Source organism: Geotrypetes seraphini, chromosome 2, assembly GCF_902459505.1.
Source record: "Geotrypetes seraphini chromosome 2, aGeoSer1.1, whole genome shotgun sequence".
Taxonomy (NCBI): Eukaryota; Metazoa; Chordata; class Amphibia; order Gymnophiona; family Dermophiidae; genus Geotrypetes; species Geotrypetes seraphini.
Window position 1 is genome coordinate 368365473 of NC_047085.1, and position 25893 is coordinate 368391365.

Genomic DNA, 25893 nt, shown 5'->3' on the forward strand with positions numbered 1-25893 from the left:
TGAATACATGGAGATATTCAAAAAGAGGGGAGATGGTAGGAATGGATTGGAGCTTAGGAACAGGGACAAAAAGGGGAATGCTGCCTCTGCATGGGGTTGGTATATGGACACAGAGGGTTAATGTTAGACATGGGAGGGTATATGGACACAGAGAGAAGATAGCTAGACATGGGGGAGAATAAGGATGCAGAAAGAAGATGCTGGATAGGGGGGTCATAGGGATATAAAGGAGTGATACTGTAAACAGGAGAAGGGAATCATAGAATGATGAGATGATGAAGGCAGGGAGATGGGCACAGGGGAAATACTAGAAAGGGAAGTATAGGAGACAGAGAAGGGAGATGCTTGATGAACATGGGGGGAAAACATACACAGAGATGGAAGATGAATGGTGAGCATGAAGAAAGAAGACATGTCAAATGGTCAGAAGACCCTGGCAAGTGAGTTAAGAGTAGACAGACTGAAACAGAAACCAGATCCTGAGACCAATGTGATATGAAGAATAAAATGACCAGACAACAAAAGGTACAAAATTTTTTTTTTCTATTTTGTGATTAGAATATATCAGATTTGAAATATGTATCCTGCTAAAGCTGGTGTTAAGACATAACTAGGGACTGCAAAGCCCAGGTTGTGCTTCCTTAGCTTCCAGCTGGCTTAGGGCTCTTTCTGACCAGGTGATAGTTGCCCTTGTTGCACTCCCCTAACACTATTCCTGCCATGTGTAACTGAAGTATTCTGTTAGCTTGATTTTTCTAGGTAGCATTCTGTAGTATTTGACTTCAGTTTTCTCGATAGTGGAGAGGATATTTGTGAGGGAAAGGATAGGGAAGACAGGGGTTTTGTTGATCCTTGCTCTGCATTATTTGTGATTTATAAAATGACAATTGTACAGAATATTATGTCTTTTTATACTTTAATAACATATATTCAGTATAAAACTATTTGAGGCTTGTGCAGATGGGATCAAATAGTTTGTAGGGATGGGGCGGGACCGAACTTGCGGGGACGGGGATAAATTTTTTTCCCTGTGCATTCTCTAATTCTTAGTCTTATATACCATCCCTTTTTAAATAATTCCTAGCATGGTATTTGCTTATTTGGCTGCCACCTCACATAAGAATTGTCGCTGCTGGGTCAGACCAGTGGTCCATCGTGCCCAAAAATCCGCTCACACGGTGGCCCTTAGGTCAAAGACCAGTGCCCTATTTGAGTCTAGCCTTACCTGCATACATTCTGGTTCAGCAGGAACTTATCTAACCTTTTCTTGAATCCCTGGAGGGTGCTTTCCCCTATAACAGCCTCTGGAAGAGCGTTTCAGATTTCTACCACTCTCTGGTTGAAGAAGAACTTTCTTACGTTTGTACGGAATTTATCCCCTTTTAACTTTAGAGAGTGCCCTCTCTTTCTCTCCACTTTGGAGAGGGTGAACAATCTCTCTTTCTCTACTAAGTCTATTCCCTTCAATATCTTGAATGTTTCGATCATGTCTCCTCTCAGTCTCCTCCACTGAGCGGAAGGTTTCAGCGTATTGTCTATGATGACATCCAGATCTTTTTCTTGAGCACTGACCCCCAAGGTGGACCCTAGCATCAGGTAACTATGATTTGGATTAATCTTCCCAATGTGCATCACTTTGCATTTGTCCACATTAAAAGTCATCTGCCATTTGGGCTTCCAGTCTGCCAATTTCCTAAGATCTTCCTGTAGTTTTTCACAATCCGCATGCGTTTTTAACAACTTTGAACAGTTTACTGTCATCTGCAAATTTAATCACCTCACTCGAAGTTCCAGTTTCCAGAAGTTAAATAGCAATGGTCCTAGTACAGATCCCTGTGGCACATCACTATTTACCCTCTTCCATTGAGAAAAATGGCCATTTAACCCTACCCTCTGTTTTCCGTCTGATAACCAATTCTTAATCCACAATTGAACATTGCCATAATAAAAATAATAAATATGACTCATAAAAATTATGCATTCTAAAAACAAATATTCAAATCATTAAGAACATGCAAACACAATAGATAAAAATGTGCCATGTAAAAACAACATAAAAAACTGATATTTAAAACAGAATAAATAAGAAATAATTTATAAACAGTGAAACATGTAAAAGGTTCTGTGAAAATTCAAGTGTTAACATGCAGCAACATGAAGCTATGAATACTAGATTATTCATTAACATACAACAATGGCACGATACCTTGCAAAAACTGAAGTATAGAAAACAGGCAGCCATTAAAATTTTCTAGTGAACTAAAAGTGATATAACACAAAGAACCAACAGTTTCCCCTAGTTAGCTAATATGTATCCAAGATAGCCTAAAAACAGTGTAAAGAAAGTTTCTTAGTAAACACAGCACCAATATAGCTCTCATTCAAAAAACAAGAATATACTCACAGTTGGCAACAGTGCAAAGGAGCAATAATCCACCTCTCCACTCTACAGTTCAGAAGAAATATTATACTGTTCTGAGCTTTAATGCAGGTGTGGAAGGTCAAATGTCAACCCAAAATTAACTACCATATATTCAAATATATACCGAGATTTTTGGGTTTCAGTTTATATTCCTACCCTCCTCCCGAACCTGTTGCAAGCCTTTGCCGGGCCTGCCGTAAGACCTGGTAATCCAGCGGTGGGCTGCAACAGGAGCAATCCCTTCTGTCTCCTGCACCAGCCAACTTTAACAATTTTTCTCTTCTTCCCTCCATCCCCCATCTCCCTCCTCATACATGGACAGGAGAGATCCCTTCCATCTCCTGCCCTGGCTGACTTTAAACAACTTTTATCTCACTCCTGCCCCCTCCGTGTACCTGTTAAGTCCCTGGTGGTACAGCAGTGAACTGGGACAGAGGCAACCTTCCTTCGCTTCCGCCTGTGTAGAGCCGCTAGCTGATTGGTTGCCGCAAGAACTTGATTTATATTCGAGTATATACAGTACTTTAAAATCATTAAACAAAAAGGCACTAAACTGAATATTAGCATTACTAATTATGGACAGAAGGTTTCAAACTAACCTCAGGATTAATTCTATGTTAAAAGCTATTGATAACTAATTGGGGCCAAAAAATATCATGATTTTTTTTTATAAACTCAAAATCAAAAACTGAAGGTGGGAGTCATGATCTACTGTCTGTGCCAACATAAAAATCACTATTTTGTATTAGAAACTGCTGTAAAACCACTCTAAAGTGCCAGAAGTATTAAAAAAATGCTGTGCATTTCAGTGGCCATCTTCGATGCATTCCAATGACACAAAGAGTGTCAATGGATAAAGAAAGTGAAAAGATACATAGAAGAAATCTCAAGGAAGTTCTAAAACAAACATTTAATTTTTAAAAAAAAGCAGATACAAAAATTGATGAAACCAATAAATAGTTACAACATTAATATAAATAATCAATTAATAATGGATATTAATAACATCAGCAATTGAACACTATTATAAACAAAATATCAAACAAAAAATCAATATAGTTAATAATTAAAAAACAAAATATGTACATAAAATCAATGCATCTAAATAACTGAGGAAGAAATACTGCATTCTTTTTGGATTTTACAGAGAAACTGAAAAGATCAGATTCCTAATTTAATCCATTGGGTATAACAGCATCATATTTAAAAATTAATTTTTGCTCTTCCTGCAATATTAGGCCCCTTTTACAAAGCCGTGCCAAGGTAAATACACCAAAACCCATAGGAACTGAATGTGTTTGGGGGCATTTACTGTGAAAGAATCGCTACAGTAGCTTTGTAAAAGAGGCCTTTAGTTTATTGATATCACCACTTCGCCAATGGATTCTGGTTCTACGTAAAACAATGAAGCGTAAATCTTCAAACTGATGGTGTTTTAATGTGTTCAACTAGAGATTTTTCAATAGCTTGCATTTTAATAGTATTTTTGTATTCTATAATATGTTTACTAAAAGGCTTCTTTGCTTTGTCAATATATAATAGCTTGCAAGGGCAGATAGCCAGACAACCTGTTCTGCAATTCAAAAAAATTCTCCTTTGTTTGAATGCGTGAACACCTTTGTTTTTTTTTATTAATATAGCACACTAAACAGCTGTAGCAGGGGAAGCGTCCCCAAACTTTCCCACTCTTTTACAAAAGCCGGCAGTGCAGGCCGGTGCGGAAAATGCTCTGACAACCATAGGAACGGAATGGGCGTCGGAGCATTAGCCGCGAGGCACTAGGCTGCATGGTTTTGAAAAAAAGAAACCTTTATCTTTCTTAGAAATCATGAGAACAGCTCATGGTACAAGTATATTTTTTAAATTTATATATCTCTTAAAGATTACTAATATATCTTTATCTGCAAATAGAGATACAGACAATGATGGACCAGTGTTTCCTAAGTACCTTTATGAAGTCATAAGACAGATGATCAAAAAATAATGAGCAGACAATCTTTTAGGTTGATCAATCAAAAGGGAACTATTATTATAGGAAGAGCAAAAGCTAATTTTTAAATATGGCACTGACATGCCCAATTGGGTTAACTCAGAAACCTGACTTTTCAGGTTTTCTGTAAAATCAAAAAGAACACTAAGGCGTCCTAGCCGATTTAGCATGCGTTAAACTCTTAATGTGTCCCTAGAATATAATGGATGCGTTAGCGTTTAGCGCACGCTAAATTGGTTAGTGTGCCTTAGTAAAAGGGGACAGTATTTTGCCCTCAGTTTATATTAATGTTTTTATTATTATTTATTGGTTCCATCAATTTTTATATCTTCTTGTTTTTAAAACTTACATTTTATTGAAGCAGGAAAAGCACAGACAAATGTATGTTTTAAAATCTCCTTGAGATTTTTTCTATGCATCTGCATCACTCTTTTATATCCAATGATGCTCCTTACATCACTGGAACACATCCAAGATGGTCGCTGAAACGCACAGCAGTATTTAAAAATACTTCTGGCATTCTGTTTCCGATATGCCTCCGATTTTACAAAGCCGCAAAGCAAAAGCCCTTGAAGACCTTTAAATCCCTATGGGCTTCGGGGCAGTTTGCAGTGGCGGCCACTAGCGCTGCTTTGTAAAAGGTGGGGGAGGGGATATAGATTTTAGGTTGACACAGACAGTAGATCATTACATTACATTACATTAGTGATTTCTATTCCGCTTGTGCCTTGCGGTTCTAAGCGGATTACAAGTTAGAAGACTGGACATTTCCAGTAGCATTGCAGTACATATAATCAAGAATGCGTTAAGTTACAATTGTTGTTCTGGACTTTTCCAGGATAAATTGGTAGTAGATATTAGATAGTGATAGGTTGTTTAGACGAATAGAGATAATATTGTCCGGATTCTGCTGTTTAGACGAATAGAGATAATACTGTCCGGATTCGGGTGTTGCTGGTGGTGGTGTTAGATTACTCCACCCTTGATTTTTGATATGAATTTATAAAAAAAGATTGATATTTTTTGGCCCCCATTGGTTGTGTTATAAAATATAAATGGCTTTTAACATAGAATTTGTCTCGTTAGTTTTAAGCCTGATCTCTGTAATTATTTATGCTAATATCAAGTTTCAAGTTTATTAGGATTTTATATACCGCCTATCAAGGTTATCTAAGCGGTTTTTTACAATCAGGTACTCAAGCATTTTCCCTCTCTGTCCCGGTGGGCTCACAATCTATCTAACGTACCTGGGGCTATGGAGGATTAAGTGACTTGCCCAGGGTCACAAGGAGCAGCGCGGGGTTTGAACCCACAACCCCAGGGTGCTGAGGCTGTAGATCCAACCACTGCGCCACACACTCCTCCTCAGTTTAATGGCATTTTAAGTGATTTTAAAGTATAGTAAAACCTTGGATTGCAAGTAACTTGGTATGCAAGTGCTTTGCAAGACAAGCAAAACATTTTATTAAATTTTAACTTGACTTGATATACAAGCAAGGTCTTGCAATACAAGTACATACAGAATACACACATCACACCATCACAACTGAGTCTATGGTTCTTCTCTCTATCTCTGACACTACAGGAGTGTAGTGATTGTTCTAAACAAGCAAGGTCTTGCAATACGAGTACATATAGTATTTTGTATTAAAGTTTTGGGATTAAGAACATAAGAATTGTCGCTGTTGGGTTAGACCAGTGGTCCATCGTGCCCAGCAGTCCGCTCATGCGGCAGCCCTCTGGTCAAAGACCAGCGCCCTAACTGAGAGTAGCAGTACCTGCATATGTTCTGGTTCAGCAGGAACTTGTCTAACTTTGTCTTGAATCCTTGAGGGTGTTTTCCCCTAGGACAGACTCCGGAAGAGAGTTCCAGTTCTCTACCATTCTCTGGGTGAAGAAGAGCTTCCTTATGTTCGTACGGAATCTATCCACTTTCAATTTTTCTCCCTACCTTGGAGAGGGTGAACAACCTGTCCTTATCTACTAAGTCTATTCCCTTCAATACCTTGAATGTTTCGATCATGTCCCCTCTCAATCTCCTCTGTTCGAGGGAGAAGAGGCCCAGCTTCTCTAATCTTTCGCTGTTGTGGAGTTTCCATTATTTCTTATGGGGAAATTTGTTTTGATATACGAGTGTTTTGGATTATAAGCATGTTTTCAGAACGAATTGTGCTTGCAAACCAAGGTTTTACTGTAGTTACTTTTGGGTTGACCTCTGACCTTCCCAGCATGCATTTAAGCAAGAACTCAGAACAGTATGGCATTTCTTCTAAACTGTCTGTTAGAGTGGAGAGGTAGATTGCTGTTCCTTTGCACTGTGTTGCCAACTGTGAGTACCGCATACACTCAAATATAAACCAAGATTTTTAGGCCCAAAAATGGGGATGTCAGTTTATATTCAAGTCAGTGTCCATCCCCTCCCCCCCCCCGGCCTGTCTTAAGCCCTGGTGGTCCAGAGGTGAGCCATGACAGGAGGGATCCCTCCTACCTCCTGTCCGGCTGATCCTGAAACATCACACTTCCCTACCGCCTCCAGATCTTTAGAAAGCCTACCTTGAAAGTCTTGGTAGTCCAGCGGTGAACTCTGGGGCAGGCTCAATCTTCCTACACTCCTGCTCTGTGCAGAGCTGCAATCTAAAATGGCTGCTGAGAGTTCTCATGGCACTTCGTGAGTTCCCGTTGTCTTCCAAGGTTGCTGTGAATACTTGCGGCAGCCATTTTAGATAGCAGTTCTGCAAGGGGTAAGAGCATAGAAAGATCAAACCTGCCCTAGTTCACCGCTTGACCACCAGGGCTTGCAAGGTAAATTTTCTAGAGATCTGGGAGGCGAAAGGGAGGTATGATGTTTCAGAATCAGCTGGGACAGAAGGCAGGAGGGATCCCTCCTATCACGGTTCACCACTGGACCACCAGGGCTTACAGCAGGTCCAGGGCAGGCCTGCAAGGAATCAGAGGGAGAGACGGGGAGCAGAGCCTGGCAGGGAAAGGAGGGGGCTAGGTGTAGAGCCTGGCAAGGCACTTGAAATATAAACCCTCAATTTATATTTGAGTTAATCTTTTTTCCCTCTCTTTTTAGGGGGAAAAAAAGGTTACCTTGGTTTATATTCAAGTATATACAGTATAGTCTTATTTTATTTTTTCAGTGGGGGCTCTGCTGTTGCTGCATTTACTAAGAAAAATTATTTGAACAGTTTTTAAGCTAACTAGGGGAAGTTGTGTTTCTATTCCCTTATAGGTACATGCCCATTTTGGTTCTTTGTGTTGTTTTATTGCTTTTAGTTCACTAGACGTTTTAATGGCTGCCTGCTGATGATCACTGTATAAAGCTGTTATTTATATTAACAAACAAGCTAGTGCTTACAGCCTCTCTTGCTGCCTCTTACACTTGAATTTTCACAGAACTTATTGCTTGAATGGCTATTAATAAGTGATTTCCCACTTATTCTGTTTTAAGTATGACCACTTTTTATGTTGGTTTTTTTTTTAAATCATGGCACATTATTGTTTTTGCATGTGCATAGTGATTTGCATATTTGTACATTTTGTTAGAAGGTATGACTTTTACGATTTATATTTATTGTTTTAGTATGATTGACTTTTATAATTTGTATTGTTTTATTGCTTGGTTCAACAGCTTTTACCCTTGACACAGCCTTAGGGCAAAACATGGCCATGTTGGGTCTACAATTAATAAATTGTATTCATGCTTGTTGGATTGGTTTTTTGCTGTGCTACTTGCCTGCAGACTAATGCCTCTCTGTGTGTTTGAATTATTTTATCAATAGTCATCTTGTACGATACTGGTGTTTTGTTTTCTCTACCCTCTTCTGTGTCTTCTTGCCTCCGACGTTGATCACCTTCGATGTGACCAGCCACTATTGCTTCTCTCCTAAACTTGGCTGAAAATGGGGTACAAATTTAGGTGCTCAGCTATTTTTGAATATTGGGCCCAAGATAGTTACTCTAGGTTTTACAGCCTTCCAACTGATATCTTATTTTTCTATATAAAATTATAGTCTGACTTCAACATCTCCTATTTGCTTTGGATGGCCTGTCCAGTTCAGACTGAATTATCCTTGCTCAAAAAAAAAAAAAAAAACACAAGGCAATTTCCAATCTGTTTTATGTGCAGAAGCAGCATAGTGGTTTAAATCGATTTGTCTTTCTTACTGCTAGCAGCTCACTTGTTTTGTACTGCTTTGTATCTAATCTGCACAGATACTTTATTAACATGGTATGATGATATGGTGCTGATGGCAAAGATCAGTCTACTGGTCAAGAACAGAGGGAAAACAAAGTTTTAAGATTAAAAATACAACCTCATTGCACAGGGAACATGGGAAAAAGAAGTGATAATTTGAGATATTGAGGTCTTCTCTAGCAGTCAGTGCACACACCCAGGAAACTAAGACATACATCTGTTTGACCACATAATTTCAAGTCTTGGAAAGACACTTTAAAATAGTAGTACTAAAAGCCATTAAGAATTCCACTTACTAAACATAAGCAGCCTTAGTACCTATTCAAGCTGTGCAAAGCCCTTGTCACTAGGTAACCTGTAGGACAGGGTCTTTGGGAGGAGAGTGAAAACTAACTGGAAAGGAGGAAAAAAGGAGAGATAAGAGGCCACAGGACAGAGAAAAGGAGAACCAGAAAAAAAAAGAGGTTGGGGGAAGGGAAAAAAGTCACTAGACGAACAACTAATGTACCTGAAAATAAGTTGCCCTGAGATATTACTGGAAAGGCATGAGCCAAGTCCAAAAACAAAATTGAAAGGAGAGCAAAGAAAAAAATTAGAAATTATCAAACTGGTGTTATCAATCGGGCTAAATGTAGTGTGTGAAGGGACACGTGTAGTTTTCCTTAGGCTATGTTTGAAGCTGTAAATCCAGACACTGTTTGCCTTCTCTTGATGAAATACATTTTATGTTTGAGAAGATGTGTTCTTATCTTGTTGTGAAGTGAATTCAATTGTTTTCATAGCTATATTTGCAAGCAGCTTTAGATAAGAAAAAGGCTCTGCTGACCCTTTGGACTTCAGCCTTTAGATGGAAAGATGCTTGTTATTTCTTTAAAGTTTCATGTGACCTGTTTCCATATATGGTTTGTATTTACGTCACATGCTGACAACACTGATTCATGTAAAATGATATAAAAGAGTGGTAAAGCTGACAATAAACTGGACATGTTTCGGAGATAATTTCTTGCCTCTAAGATATGTTCCCAGATGCATCTGTCTTGCAAATGACAGACAGAGAAAGAGTGTAGGGCAGTAATTGGGACCTAATCCTTTCAGTTGGGGGCCCGCTTGGGAGGGGTAGATGACATCACCAATATTTTGTGAGTATTTTTTAATTTTTTTCTGTTCTTTAATACTCACTGGTATTGGTGACATGTTCCCACCCTTTATTTTAAGTTCAAGCTTTGGGTTCTATTACGGTGTTTTTGGGAAGCATCTCGGGGTACTTTCGGTAAGCGCCCCTCGTGAATATAAGCAGCTGTCATTCTTTCGGGAAGAATGAAATTATTTATAGAACCCCCCTGCCCACTCTGTCATTTGTGAGGTTAAAAATTTTATAGAGTATAAGATTTTATTGTCTCTTATTACTGTACCTCGCTTATAAGGTAAGATAAGCGAATATTTTTGCATTGTTATATTGTTTTTGTAATGAGTCATAAAGGAACTTAGAATTCTCCCCCTCCTAGACAGATGAGACTTGTAAGGCTTATGTTGCCTGTGTGTGTGACATTCTTCCTTCAGCCTACATCTTTCTGTGTCACCAATCCTTTCCCGTATACGTTTGCACTGTTTATATGTTTAACACTGAGGTTTTGCGTTTGCCGCTTCGAGCTGTTGGTTGAAAGTTATACCGCTGCTCGACTCTGTGGCTAGTCATGGATGGTCCAAGAGTGTCTGTCCTTGACCAAATCCTTATTTTCTGAAGAAGCCTGATATAATATATTTCCGGGCGAAACGGAGATCTTCCGTCTTATTGGATATTGGATTTATTGGATTATATCTATTGAGCGGGCTGGGTTGTGAAGTTCGACCCAAGCTAAGTATTTTTTCAGTATTATAATCGACAATCACTTAAGCAATAAGCACTGAAAAAAATTTGTCTTTGGTTATATCAGTCAAAATTGTTCACTCGAATAGTTTCTCTGAGGTTTGACTGCAGACACTTGAGATCTGTTCTCTTTACATAGTGAATTTTGACTGTCTGTACTCTTAAACAAAGTAAGCCTGACTATTTGTGATTTAGTGTGTTTTACACAACAACCATAGAGACTGTGTTAACACTGAGGTAGAGCATGCTGTTATGTGGAATGAATTGCAAGCGGTGTTTGAATCAGTCTAAGATCTTTCCCTCGTAGCTTGTACACAAGAACTGTTTCTTGTCTCCCTTTCGAACATACAATAGTTTGATCCTGACTCATTTTGTGCGTTTCTTCTACGGCTGCTTCCTTTGTGTTCTGTGCTGGCAAAATTTTGTTTTGTTTTTAGAAGATTAGCAAGTTGTAAATTTTCTCTGTGCTTATTTGGATACCTAGTTACTGACCTTAAGGAATGCAATTCTGGTTTTCTCTTTCTGACTGAACGCTATATTTTTCTATTTTGACAGTTTGAATTATATAAAGTACAAATGCACTTTTGATTGCCAGACTTGACTGTTGTTCTTTGCTTTCATTATCAGGGTCCGTGCATGAATGCTTTTGCCCCTTCCCCCAGACTTCCCGGTTTGGGCTTCCACTGACAATGTTGTAAGCAGTATGGTGAGAATCATGATTCCACTGATTGTCACTTTTCTTTCCTCCGGTATTATCAAAACCACTATCAATCCTGTTGTCAAAGCTGATGGCATCCCCCGCTTCGTCCTAGACTTTCGGGCTGTTAATGTTTTGGTAATTCTCATTGCACCCATTGTCCCTGATGTTTCTTCCTTCCTCTCCTCCATTCCACCGGCAGCCAATGTTTTTTTTTTCTGTCATTGTCCTAAAGAATGTTGTTGTTTTTTAGTCCCTGTTGATGAGGCTTCTCAGCCCCTTTTTGCCTTCACCTTTAAGCAACAGTATACCTGGTGTGGAATGCCCCAGGGCTATGTTGACTCCCTTGTGGTGTTCTTCATTGTCCTCCGGACTATTCTACAGTCATGCACTGCCCCTCATGGTTCTGTCCTCATCCTGTACCTCTTTTTGTGTTCCATAATTCAGGAGACCTGTCAGGCTGATAGTTTGCACCTTTTACAATGGTTGTCTGTGTGTGGTCACAAGGTGTCACAAAAAGCACAGTTACTTACCGTAACAGGTGTTATCCAGGGACAGCAGGCATATATTCTCACATGTGGGTGACGTCATCTACGGAGCCCCAGCGCGGACAGCTTTTCAAGCAAACTTGCTAGAAGTTTCAAGTTTGCACACTGCACCACGCATGTGCTAGCCTTCTTGCCACTAGAGGGCGCATCCCCACCTCGTGGTCCTCAGTTCCATAACATAGCAAAGAAAGCCATCCCCGGGGAGGTGGGCGGGTTGTGAGAATATATGCCTGCTGTCCCTGGATAACACCTGTTACGGTAAGTAACTGTGCTTTATCCCAGGACAAGCAGGCATGATATTCTCACATGTGGGTGACCTCCAAGCCAACCAAAAAAGGGCAGGTGGGAGGATGGCAAATTATGAAAACAGGTTACGTAACACCGACTGGCCAAACCGGCCGTCGCTTCTGGACAAAGTATCCAGACAGTAGTGAGAGGTGAACGTATGAACCGAAGACCAAGTGGCAGCTTTACAAATGTCCTCCATAGGTGTAGATCGGAGGAAAGCCACAGAAGCTGCCATCGCCCGGACTTTATGACCCGTAACGCGACCCGCAAGCGGGAGACCAGCCTGAGCGTAGCAAAAAGAAATGCAAGCAGCTAACCAGTTGGACAAGGTGCGCTTCGAAACCGGGTGTCCCAAACGATTAGGATCAAAGGACAAAAATAATTGAGGAACCTTCCGATAAGACTTGGAGCGTTGGAGATAAAAGGCCAACGCCCTCTTACAATCAAGGGTATGAAGCGCCGCCTCACCAGGATGAGAATGGGGCTTCGGAAAAAACACCGGAAGGACAATAGACTGATTGAGGTGGAAATCAGACACAACTTTAGGTAAAAATTTGGGATGGGTGCGGAGAACCACCTTATCATGATGAAAGACCGTGAAAGGAGGATCCGCAACCAAGGACTGTAACTCACTGATTCGGCGAGCAGATGTGAGTGCAATCAAAAAGACTACTTTCCAAGTAAGAAACTTAAGATGCGACTTGTCAATGGGTTCAAAGGGAGGCTTCATAAGCTGAGCCAAGACCACATTAAGATCCCACACCACCGGAGGAGGTTTCAGAGGAGGATGGATATTCACTAGCCCCTTCATGAAACGTGTCACCAGAGGATGAAGAGAGAGAGAACGACCCTCAAGATGCCGATGGAATGCTGCAATGGCACTGAGATGCACCCGAATGGAAGTCGTTTTCAGGCCAGACTCAGACAAATGCAAAAGATATTCCAGAAGCGAAGCCACAGGCACCGAATCTGGTTGCAGACTATTCAAAGAACACCAGGAAGAAAACCTGGTCCATTTCTGAGTATAGCAAAGCCGAGTCGAGACCTTACGCGAGGCCTCCAAAACGTCCCTCACGGCCCGAGACACCGGAACCGAAGTCAGAGGGAGAGAAACCAAGCAGTCAGATGTAAAGACTGAAGATTGGGATGCAACAGCGAACCCCGACTCTGAGACAGCAGAGAGGGAAACACCGGTAGAAGTAGAGGTTCCCTGGTACTGAGTTGAAGAAGTAGGGAGAACCAGGGCTGCCTTGGCCACCGAGGTGCAATGAGGATCATGGAGGCTCCGGCCGATCTGAGATGAACCAGCGTTCTCAAAATCAGAGGGAACGGTGGAAACGCATAAAGGAACCTCCCCTCCCATTCGAGGAGGAAGGCATCCGCTTCGAGACGATCCGGAGAGTAGATCCGAGAGCAATAGAGGGGTAACTTGCGAGTCTCCGGAGAGGCAAACAGATCCACTTGAGGAGTTCCCCAGCGGTTGAAAACCTCGCGAAGTACTCGGGAGTTCAGAGACCATTCGTGCGGCTGGAGAAGACGACTGAGTTTGTCTGCAAGCCGGTTCTGCTCTCCCTGAATGTAGACCGCCCGCAGAAAGATATTCTGGGAAATTGCCCAGTCCCAAAGACGGAGAGCCTCCTGGCATAGAGGCCAAGAGCCCGTACCCCCCTGCTTGTTGACATAGTACATCGCTACCTGATTGTCCGTCCGCACGAGTACTACCTGGTCGTGCAGCAGGTGGACAAAAGCTCGCGCCGCCAGAAAAATGGCGCGAAGCTCCAGCACATTGATGTGGCACCGACGGTCCACGGCCGACCACAGAGCCTGCGTCCTCAGACCGTCCAGGTGCGCTCCCCACGCGTACTCGGAAGAGTCCGTCGTCAAGACCTTGGTGTGAGGAGGAACGCGAAACAGCAAACCCCCTGACAAATTGGAAGAGTCGGTCCACCAACGGAGCGATCGACGTAAACAAGGAGTTACTGATATCCGGGAAGACACCGGATCGCGATCCTGGCGCCACTGCGACGACAGAGTCCATTGCGCGATTCTCAGGTGTAAGCGAGCGAACGGCGTGACGTGAACCGTCGACGCCATGTGACCCAGCAAAACCATCATGTGCTGGGCCGACACCTGAGACTGCACTCGACAATGCCGACTCCACCGAAGCAGAGTCTCCCGCCGGGGCGGGGGGAGAAAAGCGCGAAGGCGAACCGTGTCCAGCACGGCTCCAATGAACTGGAGAGACTGCGCCGGACGCAATTGAGATTTGGGGAAGTTCACTTCGAACCCCAGGCCCTGTAAAAGACTGATAGTCTGTCGGGTCGCTAAGATAACCCCCTCCCTGGACGGGGCTTTGATCAGCCAATCGTCCAGATAGGGAAAGACCTGTAGACCCCGCGAGCGCAGGGCCGCCGCCACCACCACCATACACTTGGTGAATACCCGAGGGGAGGATGCCAGCCCGAAGGGAAGAACCCGATACTGCAGGTGCAAATCCCCGACCTGAAACCGCAAAAACCTGCGGCAAGCGGGATGCACCGGAACATGGGTGTAAGCTTCCTTCAAGTCCAGGGAGCACATCCAATCCCCCTCCTCCAAAAGAGGATAGAGAACCGGGAGCGATAACATACGGAACTTCTCTCGGACCAGGAACTTGTTGAGCTTCCGGAGGTCCAAAATGGGGCGTAAGTCCCCGGTCTTTTTTGGGACCAAAAAGTAACGGGAGTAAAATCCCAGGCCCATCTGATCGCGAGGCACCACCTCGACCGCCCTGAGGCTCAACAAGGCCCTGGCCTCCTCCAGGAGAAGGGGCAGCTGGTTCCGATTGGGAGGGCAAGCCCCGGGGGGCAAGTCCGGAGGCGGACAGGAGAAGTTCAGCAAATAGCCGTCTGAGATTATCCCGAGCACCCAGGCGTCCGACGTGATCACCGACCAGGCCCCGGCAAAGGCCGTCAGCCGACCCCCGATGGGGAGGGGGTGGCTCGATATTGCGGTGGGGGCCCGCCCCCAACCGCCTATCCCGTCAAAAGGACGGCGCGGCCTTGGCGGCCCCCTGCGCGGCAGGTTTAGAGGGGCCGCCTCTACCCTGCTGGGGCTGTCTTCGAGGGGGCGGTCTGGAGAAGGCCGGTGTGGACTTCTGAGGGTATCTCCTCGGAGGCTGCCTGAAGGGGCGCTGAGCAGGCGCCTTAGGCTTCGGCTTCACCAGAGAGGCCAAAGAGCGTTCCTGTTTGGAAAGTCGCTCCGTCGCCGCATCCAAAGTGTCATCAAACAATTCCACGCCAACGCAAGGCAAATTAGCCAGGCGTTCCTGCAAATTGGCCTCCATTTCGAGGGTACGGAGCCACGCCAGCCGGCGCATGGCCACTGCACAGGCGGAGACCCTCGAGGCGAGTTCAAATGCATCATAAACCGCGTGGAATAAATAGAGGCGCAGCTGGGTCAGGTTGGAACTAAAGGTGGCGAACCGGTCCCTATGCGACTCAGGCATCACCTCCCGAAAGGAGGGGAGGTCCTTCACCATCGTACGGAGGAAGGAAGAGTACGAGAAGGCGTAGTTCAGGACCCTGGTCGCCATCAGAGAGTTCGCATAGAGACGGCGCCCAAATTTGTCAAGGGTCCGGCCCTCCCTACTAGGCGGGACCGTCGCCGAGACCCGGGAAGGCTGAGATTTTTTGACCGCCGATTCCACCAGAAGCGAAGTGTGGGAAAGTTGGCCCTTCTCAAACCCTTTGATGGGAAGGGTGCGATACTTAGACTCCATTTTGGCGGGGACCACAGCGACCGTCAATGGAGCCTCAAGATTCCTCAGAAAGGTCTGACAGAGGACCTTGTTAATTGGAAGGCGCGGCGACTCCCTGGGGGGGGCAGGGAGATCCTGCTCCTCCAAAAACTCCTTGGTGTAAGTGGACCCTTCCGACAAGTCAACACCCAAAGCCGCAGCCATATCCTGCACAAACCTCGTAAAGGACGAGGGTTTAGCAGGAGGAGAGGGAGACCGAGACTTCCCGGCAGAGCCGAAGGGAGAGGCCTGGTTGGAGTATCTGGGCTCCCTACCCGACCCCGACCCCAAAGAGGCACAGTCCTGCGACCTCGACGGAGTCGGAGACCGGGTGCGCCTGGAGGAACCCCTCGGGGATCCCCCCGGGGTCCGAGGCACCGAGGTCCGCCCCTTCGGCCCGGGCGAGGAAGCCCGAGAGCTCTCCCTGGCCGGAGACCGGAACAAAATGGGGTTATCAACCCGCAAATCCCGAACTTGCAAGGCCCCGCCCCTGGCCGGTGACGAGCGACCACGCCGCCGAGGCGAGGTCCGAGACCTCTTAGCCTTCCTCGGCTTGCGCCTCGCTCGAGACCTGCCCGAGGGAGACGAACCCCTCGAGGACCCCGAGGACGAGGACGAAAGTCTTCGTACTCGGCGCCCCTTGTCCTTCGGCCGCACACTACGCTCCGGCGGATCTCGCGAAGCCGGGTCCGAGGGAACCACCGAGGTCGAGGCCGTGGGCGCCTCGGGAGCCAAGGCCCCGGTACCCGAGACCGAGGTCGCCAACTGCGGGGCCACCGGGGCCGAAGCCTCCGAGGCCGAAGCTGCCGAGGCCGAAGCCTGGTGCAGCTGGTCAATGGCCCCGGTGAGCTCCGAGGCGATCAACGCCCGGAGCAATTCCTGGAACACGGGGATTGACATCCCCTGCGGCAAGACCTGCCGCTGCTCCTCAGAGGGCGACCTCGGTCTCGAGTATTCCCTCGGGGCAGCGGACGATGGCAACTTGGGCTTCACTGAGGCGGACCCACCCGCCGACGAGCCCGAGGATGGCTTCTTAGATGGAGCTGAGGAGGGAAGCGGAGACTTACCCGAGGCCTTGGAAGAGGGCAGCTGCTTCGAAGGCACCGAGGCCCGAGGCGACGCCGACGGTCCCGAAGCTGAGGCCGAGGCCGATGTCGAGGCCGAGGTCAAGGCCGGGGCCGAAGCCGAGGCCGAACTCGAGGCCTTCCCCGGCGGGGACTCCACAGAGAAAAGTTCCGCCATGCGGGCCTTTCGGCGTTTAAGTGCCCGCTTCTGAAAGGTGGCACACTTATCGCAGGATGCCGTCGGGTGTTGGGGCCCCAAACACCGCAAACAGCACCTGTGCGGGTCAGTAATAGAAAGGAGTCTTTCACAGCGCCCGCACTTTTTAAAGCCCGTTACGGGCCGGGACATGGGCCCACAAGCGAGCCGGGAACAAGCGAGGTTCCTCGGCCACGGCTACCGGGAGCCCCCGGTAGTAACGAATACGAAGTATTTTTTTTTTTTTTTTTTGAAAAAGAAAGAAACAAAGCAAAAAGAGACGAAAAAACGCAGCGACCGTGCGAAAAACCCCACACAGCCGCGGCGACAGAAGGCAAATTTAGCACAATTTCTCCACAGGGCTTCTGGCTCCGCGGATGAAAAAGAACTGAGGACCACGAGGTGGGGATGCGCCCTCTAGTGGCAAGAAGGCTAGCACATGCGTGGTGCAGTGTGCAAACTTGAAACTTCTAGCAAGTTTGCTTGAAAAGCTGTCCGCGCTGGGGCTCCGTAGATGACGTCACCCACATGTGAGAATATCATGCCTGCTTGTCCTGGGATAATAAACTGCACTGGTGTAAATCTGAAGTGAAATACCTGGGTTTTGTCCTGTCTCATGGTCAGAGGAAACTCTGCACTTCCCGCATGCTGCTGTTCTGGGTCTGCCCCGCCCAGCTATCAAGACATGCTTACTTTTCCCGATATGATTGGTTACTGCCGCTAATGGATCTCTGATTGTTCCTTCTATAACCAGATTCTGAGACAGACCCTGGGTTCTGAAATGACTGCTCTTATCAGATGGACTCATGAAATGTTGGACATTTGAGATGTGCTTTGGTTTCTAGCCCAGGCCTGGGTCTTCCTGATTATGACCATATATTTTATCTCTTTGTTCAGGACCATTGTAACACCATGAAGGGAGAACATGGCGGTAAGTTACGCTCTGTTGCCTTTTTTTCTATAGTCACTCCTGTTCAAGTTCATGGCATGCTTGCCTGCTTGAGAGCCCTGGCTGCATGTGCTATGGTGGTAGAGATGGTTACTCCTCTGACCCTTGGTCACCCCACTACCTTTCACACTTTTCACGATGCCCAAGCCCTTCTTTTAAATGGGCTCCTGGGTCTCAGGGTGAACAGGATTCTCTTCCTCTCTTTTTTCACAGCTTCAGTCCTTTGTTATCCCCCTCTGAACTTGATGCCTGGCGTTTGGCAGGTGCCCAAAGCCGCCCTTTTGGACGGACTTTGGTGCAAAGAGGGGAAACCCTGGATACCAGCTGCTAGCTCTCCCTTATTCATTGCCCAATATCATGGTATTGGTTATCGTAGTGCTCGCTCGACATTTTAACTTCTTGCTAGTGATATTTTCATTCTTGACCTTTTGCTCCTTGCTACAGATATATATAGCTCGATAGCTACAGCTGGCACGTTTGTGAATTGAAAACAAATTGGAAAACACAATTCCTTTCTATTGTTTTAGCTGAAATTAGGATGTTGCTAATTTAAAATGTTTTTTCTTTTTCTTAGCAGTAGTTCGGATATATACATAGCCATCCCAGATCAGTTTTGGGGCAGATATTTCTAATGTTTTCCAAGGGTCCTCTTTATCACTGCAGAGATAGAGACGCTCCAAAGAGACATTAGCTTTATGCTTTTTTCCGAATATGAGATGGTTATGATATACATTATTTGTAGTTTTGGTTTTTTTTTATATCAATGTGTTTATTTGCAGAGTTAAATTCAGCCCTACACACTTGACAGATGGAATAATAGCTTCACGCTTAAAACTTTATGTTTTGTCTGTGTCATGTCTACTTGCTTTAGTTTAGTGGGTACCCCAGGATACATAACATTGGCCATTTCTAGAGCTCTTTTTCCACTTCTTACTAGCCTAACGGTGCAATGTTCTTTTACTTATAGCTTTCATATTCTAAATGTAGTTTGTTAAGGGTTAAATGTTTAAGAAAAAGTTTTACTTTATACAGCGTTTATTTCGTGGTGCTCCCTACATATGATCCATTCAGTATACATTTCTGAATACATTCAGTACATCAGTGTGGTCTCTCTGAAGTGCATAATTGTTATATGCAGCACGCAAAAACATATCTTTTTGGATTATTCAATTAAGAACCTTAAGTAACTGAGTATTGTATCTGTTTTGCCATAGCTATACTAAGTAAATGTATTGGTATTGTCACATGTTGCCACATTCAGTACAGGCAACATGGTTTCTCTCTCGTTTTCTATCTCTTATTTGGATCACATTGGAGTACCGCTGCTGAATGATATTTGGACTCTTTTCCCGATGTATTTCTTTCTGTATGCACAGACATCTGGCTGCTCTCCTTTTGAGATTCTCATGGGATGACCTTTCCCCGCCCCATGGGTAGACAAACCTTCAATAGTTGAGAGTAGTGATCTTCCCTTGATACAGGAGGAATACATCCAAAAGCTCATTGAAATATTAGGGCTTGTTCAAAGAAACGTGTCTTGCACTTCTCCTTTCTCTCCACAGATTCCTACCCATTTTTTCCAGCCTGGTGACAAAGTTATCATCCAGAAGCTTTCCAAGGATAGGAAGCAGACAGATTTCCCCTTTGGCCTTCCCACTACTGCGATCGCTGTGACCAGGACCCCTGTACTCAATGAGGAGTCTCCTGTTTGGATCCACGCAAGTCGCTTGAAGAGGGTTAACCTAAAACCCCAGAAGCAAGTCTTCCCTGCGCAGATTTCACCTCCTCCAGTGGAACATGATGATCTCATTGCAGCATTCTACCAACTTTATCATTCTCTTACTGGCAACGCTGCTGCTAGTTTTTCTTCCTGTATGGATCATTTCTAACTGGGTCTACAGGGATGATGTGTTCTGGGTCCACAACACTTTCTGCCCATACCCATCTGTAAATGACACTCCTGCTGTAAACAGAACCCCCGGCACCTCTTTGCGAACACGACGTCAAGCTGGACTCCCTTCCAAAGGCTGTCCTTCAATTGGAATCCAGAAAGACAGACAGTATACTACCCTTTGGTATACTTCCAGCAGTGTGCACATGGTCACCTTCACTTTTGAGTATTGTGACATTGTGGACTGTTCATCAATTGATATCCCAAGGCTGTGCCATTGGTCCTCAGAGATTCCTAAAACTAAAAACATATGTATATATATGTGTTACTGACTCACGTTGGGGGGATAAGTGTGCATTCTGGGGAGCGGTAGGGTGGAATATTGATACTGACTGGGCTTATAAACCAGAAAGTACTCTGAAAAAAAGTGGACCAAAATGGTAAATCACTGCTTATTCATAGGACCCTTCGTAAGGTTGGAAACTGTTATAGGAAAAGTGTTCCTGCACAAATTATTAAGCTTTCTCTTACTATTGACAACCCTAGACCTACTGATGAAGGTATATACATTATGGGCATGTGGTTTAAGGGTGGGTCTAGCTATCCGACCCATCAGTTTTTCTTACGGGATCTATCTACCTCCTCTAATTTTACCTATTTGTGCACTGTGGCGTTCTAAATACCTTTTGCTGCCTGGACAGAAAAAGCTTGATATTGCCGTTACCATCTATAAGGGTAATTACACATGTCATGTTTTTAATCTGTCACAGGGTAGTTTTGTAGGTAATTTACCCCCAGGTTATTGTTCTGTCTTGGCTCATAGGTATGCCCCATTGTTGCAGCATCAGATTTTCACCCTAGGTGATATTTACTGGCTCTATGGAGACTTTTGGCTCACTGTTAAGCTACCCAGCCAGTGGATAGGCCAGTGTGCTTTAGCTAAGGTTACCATGATCCTGCATATTCTTTCTGAAAGGCATCCTTCCTATTCACATGGTTTTTCCTCTTTTCTGTCTCGATATAAATCTGATCGCATGTATACATAGATGTTATAGGGGTCCCAGATGAATTTAAGGCCCAAGATCAGGTTAAGGCTGGGTTTGAGTCCCTTATTCCCTTTGTTACTATTAATAAGAATGTTGATTGGATTAATTAAATTTATTATAATCAGCAACGCTTTGTGAACTACTCTAGGGACGCCTTGCAAGGTATTGCTGATCAATTAGGCCCCACTTCTCAGATGGTTTTCAAAATCGTATGACCCTGGATATGATTCTAGCTGAGAAGAGGGGTGTCTGTAAAATTCTTCCTAGTACTTTATGGTGTTGCACTTTTATTCCTGACAATACAGGTCCTACTATGGCCATTCAGAAATTAGAAGACCTCTTTGCTGAGCTCAAATGTAACTCTGGTTTATCTAATTTTTGGGATCAGCACTTTAGTTGAATGCAGGGTTGGGTAAAAGACCTTTTTATTGTTATAATCTCTATTATTATCTGCACTCTTGTCTCTTATGTAATTTTTCGCCTGCTCATGCACTGTGTTATTCATATTACAGCCCCTAAAACCCCTCCTCAAGAGACATATCTAGAGTATCTCTCCCTCCCAGCTCATGCTGTGCATTTATGACGTCATTTTCATGACATAAGAGGGGATTGAAGGGACACGTGTAGTTTTCCTTAGGCTATGTTTGAAGCTGTAAATCCAGACACTGTTTGCCTTCTCTTGCTGAAATACTGCATTTTATGTTTGAGAAGATGTGTTCTTATCTTGCTGTGAAGTGAATTCAATTGTTTTCATAGCTGTATTTGCAAGCAGCTTTAGATAAGAAAAAGGCTCTGCTGACCCTTTGGACTTCAGCCTTTAGATAGAAAGATGCTTGTTATTTCTTTAAAGTTTCATGTGACCTGTGTCCATATATGGTTTGTATTTACGTCACATGCTGACACATGCTGACAACACTGATTCATGTAAAATGATATAAAAGAGTGGTAAAGCTGACAATAAACTGGACATGTTTCGGAGATAATTTCTTGCCTCTAAGATATGGCCCCAGATGCATCTGTCTTGCAAATGACAGACAGAGAAAGAGTGTGTGGCAGTAATTGGGACCTAATCCTTTCAGTGTGGTCATCCAACATTAGTGAAGGATGTGCCATTTGCAAGAAAATTTTTGATGGAATTGTTGAAAGCCAACCTCTGAAGATATGTATGAGGGGCCGCTGAAACGTTCTCAGCCCAACCAAGAAAAGAATGATATGGAGTTATGAAACTTACAAGTTATTTCACACTTTTCTTGACACTTTTCGCTTCAATGATATGAAATGAAACAAAAAGTGTGGAATAACTTGTAAGTTTCATAACTCCATATCATTCTCGTCTTGGTTGGGCTGAGAATGTTTCAGTGGCCCCTCCTATAGGAAAAGAAAGTTTAAATACTTTAACTCATTCTCACAATAAGATTTCAGTCTCTTGCCTTAGGACTTTGTCATTTTGGGATTGAAGTACAGTATTTAGCATTAGCAAGACAGAGCTTGAGAGATGAGTATCTCTCCCTGCTCATGATATAGTTTAGCACAGAATCTAAGGGGATAAGGCTAAGATTTGTTATTGTACTGTTAACCCAATGACTAGGTCTCATTGTATAAAATGGGGCCTATGTAAAAAAAAATAAATAAATAACAAGTTAGTAGTAAAATAACCTGTCAACAGCAGCCCACCTTGATAATGATGCTGGGGGATTCCCATGGATGGTTTTATTTTATCCAGGTCGTACCAATATTTATCCCTGCCCAGACAAGCAGCAAAAATAGGCTTCAAGCTATGTGGGTAAATTTATTAGGGTATATTGAGCAGAAAACCAATCTGGATAGGTTTGGCTTAAAATACTATCCAGATAACTTCATCCATTTAAAATATTGTCACTTGGCTGGATTCTTGAACATGGGACTTTATAGTAAAGCAATTTTCCTTTCTCCTAATTATGCTAGCAATACTAGGGGGCTGTTTTTCTTTAGTGTTGTTTTATATAAAGTATCTGTAACATTCTCCGATCTCATTTAATTTTAGCCAGTGGAAATTAAATAATAAAAAAGCACAAAATATTTAGCTAAATATGGGGGAAATAACAAATGATTTTAATTTAGATTTGTCCAACTTGAGCAAGTGTAGCTATTCAAATGTATTGTACTGTACAGGTTCTTTTACCAAGACAACTGAATTTTAAGATTTTTATCATTAACTTTTTCTCTTCCCTACCATTTGGTTTGTAATCTGATTCATTCAAAATGCTGTGGTGCCACAACAAGCTTCTGTCAGAGACATAATTTTATAGAAAAATCAAATATGGTCTCCAAACCAATTTTCAGCAAGCTTCAATAATAATCCATAAAAGCATCCAACATATCCAGATCTCCTTGGCAAAAGATCAAACAGGTCTCATGAATATTCATGGAGCAACCTAAATACAGTACTCACAATTTGCTGCACCAAAACCTTTTTTGTTATTGTTTTAAATAGGGCAATGGTAAACAGACTAATCAAAAGGTGTTAACATGCAAATAGAAATGTAAGAGTAACTCCTCTGTTTGCATGAGTTAATTCATTCCTATCCTTACCACACAATGCACAACTCAGTTTGTCATATTACGATTGCTATGGTAAAACATGATTTTTGGTACCATCCAGTGCATTGAAAGCATTGCATACACATAGATCTCATGCATACTCATTGGGGAAATCCTGAAAACCCGACTTGATTAGGGCCCTCAAGGAGGGACTTTGAGACCCCACTCCATGATCTTTTCTGAGAAGTGTATGATTCATGCGTTTCTCTTCACAACTCATGCTTAAAGAAATCCGTGGGTTTCATTTGACTCAGATGTTGAGAAGAAGGCTAACAGCTTCAGTGGATGTAAATTTCAGAACAAAAGAAACTATCTATTACAACTGGTTTTGTATCAGAGGGAGGCAAAAAAAAGCAGGAGAGAGTCCTAGCCATCTTCTATTTTCCTTTCAAATAGAATAGACAACAAAAAGGCAGAGCCTGCCAACTTGCAAAGCTGAAGCCTCCCAAATTCCCTCGCCAGCAAACATATAGTTACATCTGACCACCTGTCAAACAGTACATAAGCTTCTCCCGTAAACACATTCACCCCAAACCCCCAAACAGGTTTTCAGAAAAGATGGCCTGTCACGCTTTCCTGTGCAACTACTGTATTAGAGGACTACTCTGCCAGATCCTTCTGCTTGATGCATGGGACGGTTACTGCCCCAGAGCCGGCTCGTGGCAGGGGTGCAGCCGGGGTCTGGGATGCCGGGTCTCTCTCTCACCTAGAAACAACGAGCTCCAGTGGCGGAAGCGGGGGGCGCGGCGCAGGCTCAGCCTGTCGCGCAGGGCGGCCGTCATACTGCAGAGTGGATGCCGGTGGGGCGGCGGCGGCTGGGACGGCGGCCGGGCTTGTGAGTTGCTCGGTCCGGACTCGGCGGGTCTCTGGTCGGAGCTCCCCTTGCGACCGGAAGATCGCCTCCAGCTCCCCGACTCCCCGAGCATGGGCCCCCGAGCCTCATGCCCCGAGCCGGACTCCGACCGAAGAACGGGCGGCGGCGGCGACGTCGGAGCAGGTGAAAGCGGCGACGGTGGCTGCTGCTGTTTCTTGCGCAGCTTGCTGCGCTCCCTGATGCTCTGCTGCACCGCCATGGGACGCGATGGGAGCTTATCCCAAAAACAGCGGAGAGGTAACGGACACTCACACACAACTTGGGCTACGAGAGGGGGACGGGAGAGGCACTGCCCCGCCCCCTCCACTGTGACGTATACACCGTGACAACAGCCAAGCCAAACCTCCAGCCTCTTCCCGTCGTCACGGCAACGGGAAAGCTGGCAACGCCACCTCCTCCGAGCGCTTCCTGTGCTGCGGCGAGCTGGTTGGCTGATATTTGTGATCTCATCGGGGACTGGCTGAGCTGAGTGGCTGCGAGGGTTTCCCCACGGAGAACGTTCAATGGGTACTTTTTTTTTTTTAAACAGGCTCAGACCCTAACGCTCAAAAGCTTGCCACAACTGGTTATATCCTGCATTATACTTGCAAGTTAGCTCAGCCTCTGATGCACAACAGGGTTCTTGGAGACTTACCAATTGTGGTAGCAGCCATCAGAGTCCTATGCAAATGCATTGGTACTAAAATAAGCACTCTGTGTAATGCCCTGCAAGGAACACTACTTTTTTGCAAACTTTTCAGGCCTTGGTGACTTCCCTGGTAGGAGCCCCTTTATTTACTTATTTAAAAAAATTGTAACTCACCTAGACCTAAGCGGTTTACAAAACTACAAACATCATCATATATAACCAACATACAAATATGTAAACAGATCTAAAACATCTTCATTCAAGATCCTAGGTCAATCAAGAGAATGTCTCCACAAACAAAGCAATCTCAGCTGTCCTGTGCAATAGGGGAGACATTCTAGCTCAGTGGTTCCCAACCCTGTCCTGGAGGACCACCAGGCCAATCTGGTTTTCAGGCTAGCCCTAATGAATATGCATGAGAAAGATTTGCATATAATGGAAGTGACAGGCATGCAAATCTGCTTCATGCATATTCATAGGGCTAGCCTGAAAACCCGATTGGCACAAGGCTGGAAACTACTGTTCTAGACCAGTGTTTCTCAACTCGGTCCTGGAGTATCCCCTTGCCAGTCAGGTTTTCAAGGTATCCACAACGAATATGCAAAAATGAAATTTGCATATAATGGAGGCAGTGTATGCAAATCAAAGTTATGCATATTCATTATGGATAACCTGACTGGCAAGGGGGGTACTCCAGGACCAAGTTGAGAAACACTGTTCTAGACAGTGAGTACTATCCCAATGGCTGCGTGCCATATGCAGAAGGAATTCAATCCAGATTTTATTCTGTGCCTCTGCTCTACTTCACCTACAGTTTTTTCCCTTCTGCACATGTGCCTGCAGGAGTGTTTGGACTGCTCTTCACATTTTATTA

The 25893-nt window shown here is 44.4% G+C and overlaps 1 protein-coding gene across 3 annotated transcripts in view; it reads right to left on the reverse strand.

The window, feature by feature from the left end:
* DPY19L1 (dpy-19 like C-mannosyltransferase 1) overlaps positions 1–24722 on the reverse strand; it is a 298312-nt gene extending 273590 nt beyond the window's left edge. Inside the window, exon 1 of one of the 3 annotated variants that reach the window (XM_033930604.1) lies at positions 24224–24722. In XM_033930604.1, the coding sequence (XP_033786495.1) occupies positions 24224–24590 (367 nt within the window). In that variant the 5' untranslated portion in view covers positions 24591–24722. The remainder of the gene's footprint in view (positions 1–24223) is intronic. The other 2 variants (XM_033930603.1, XM_033930602.1) reach the window with 2 other exon arrangements.
* Positions 24723–25893: the final 1171 nt, after the last annotated feature.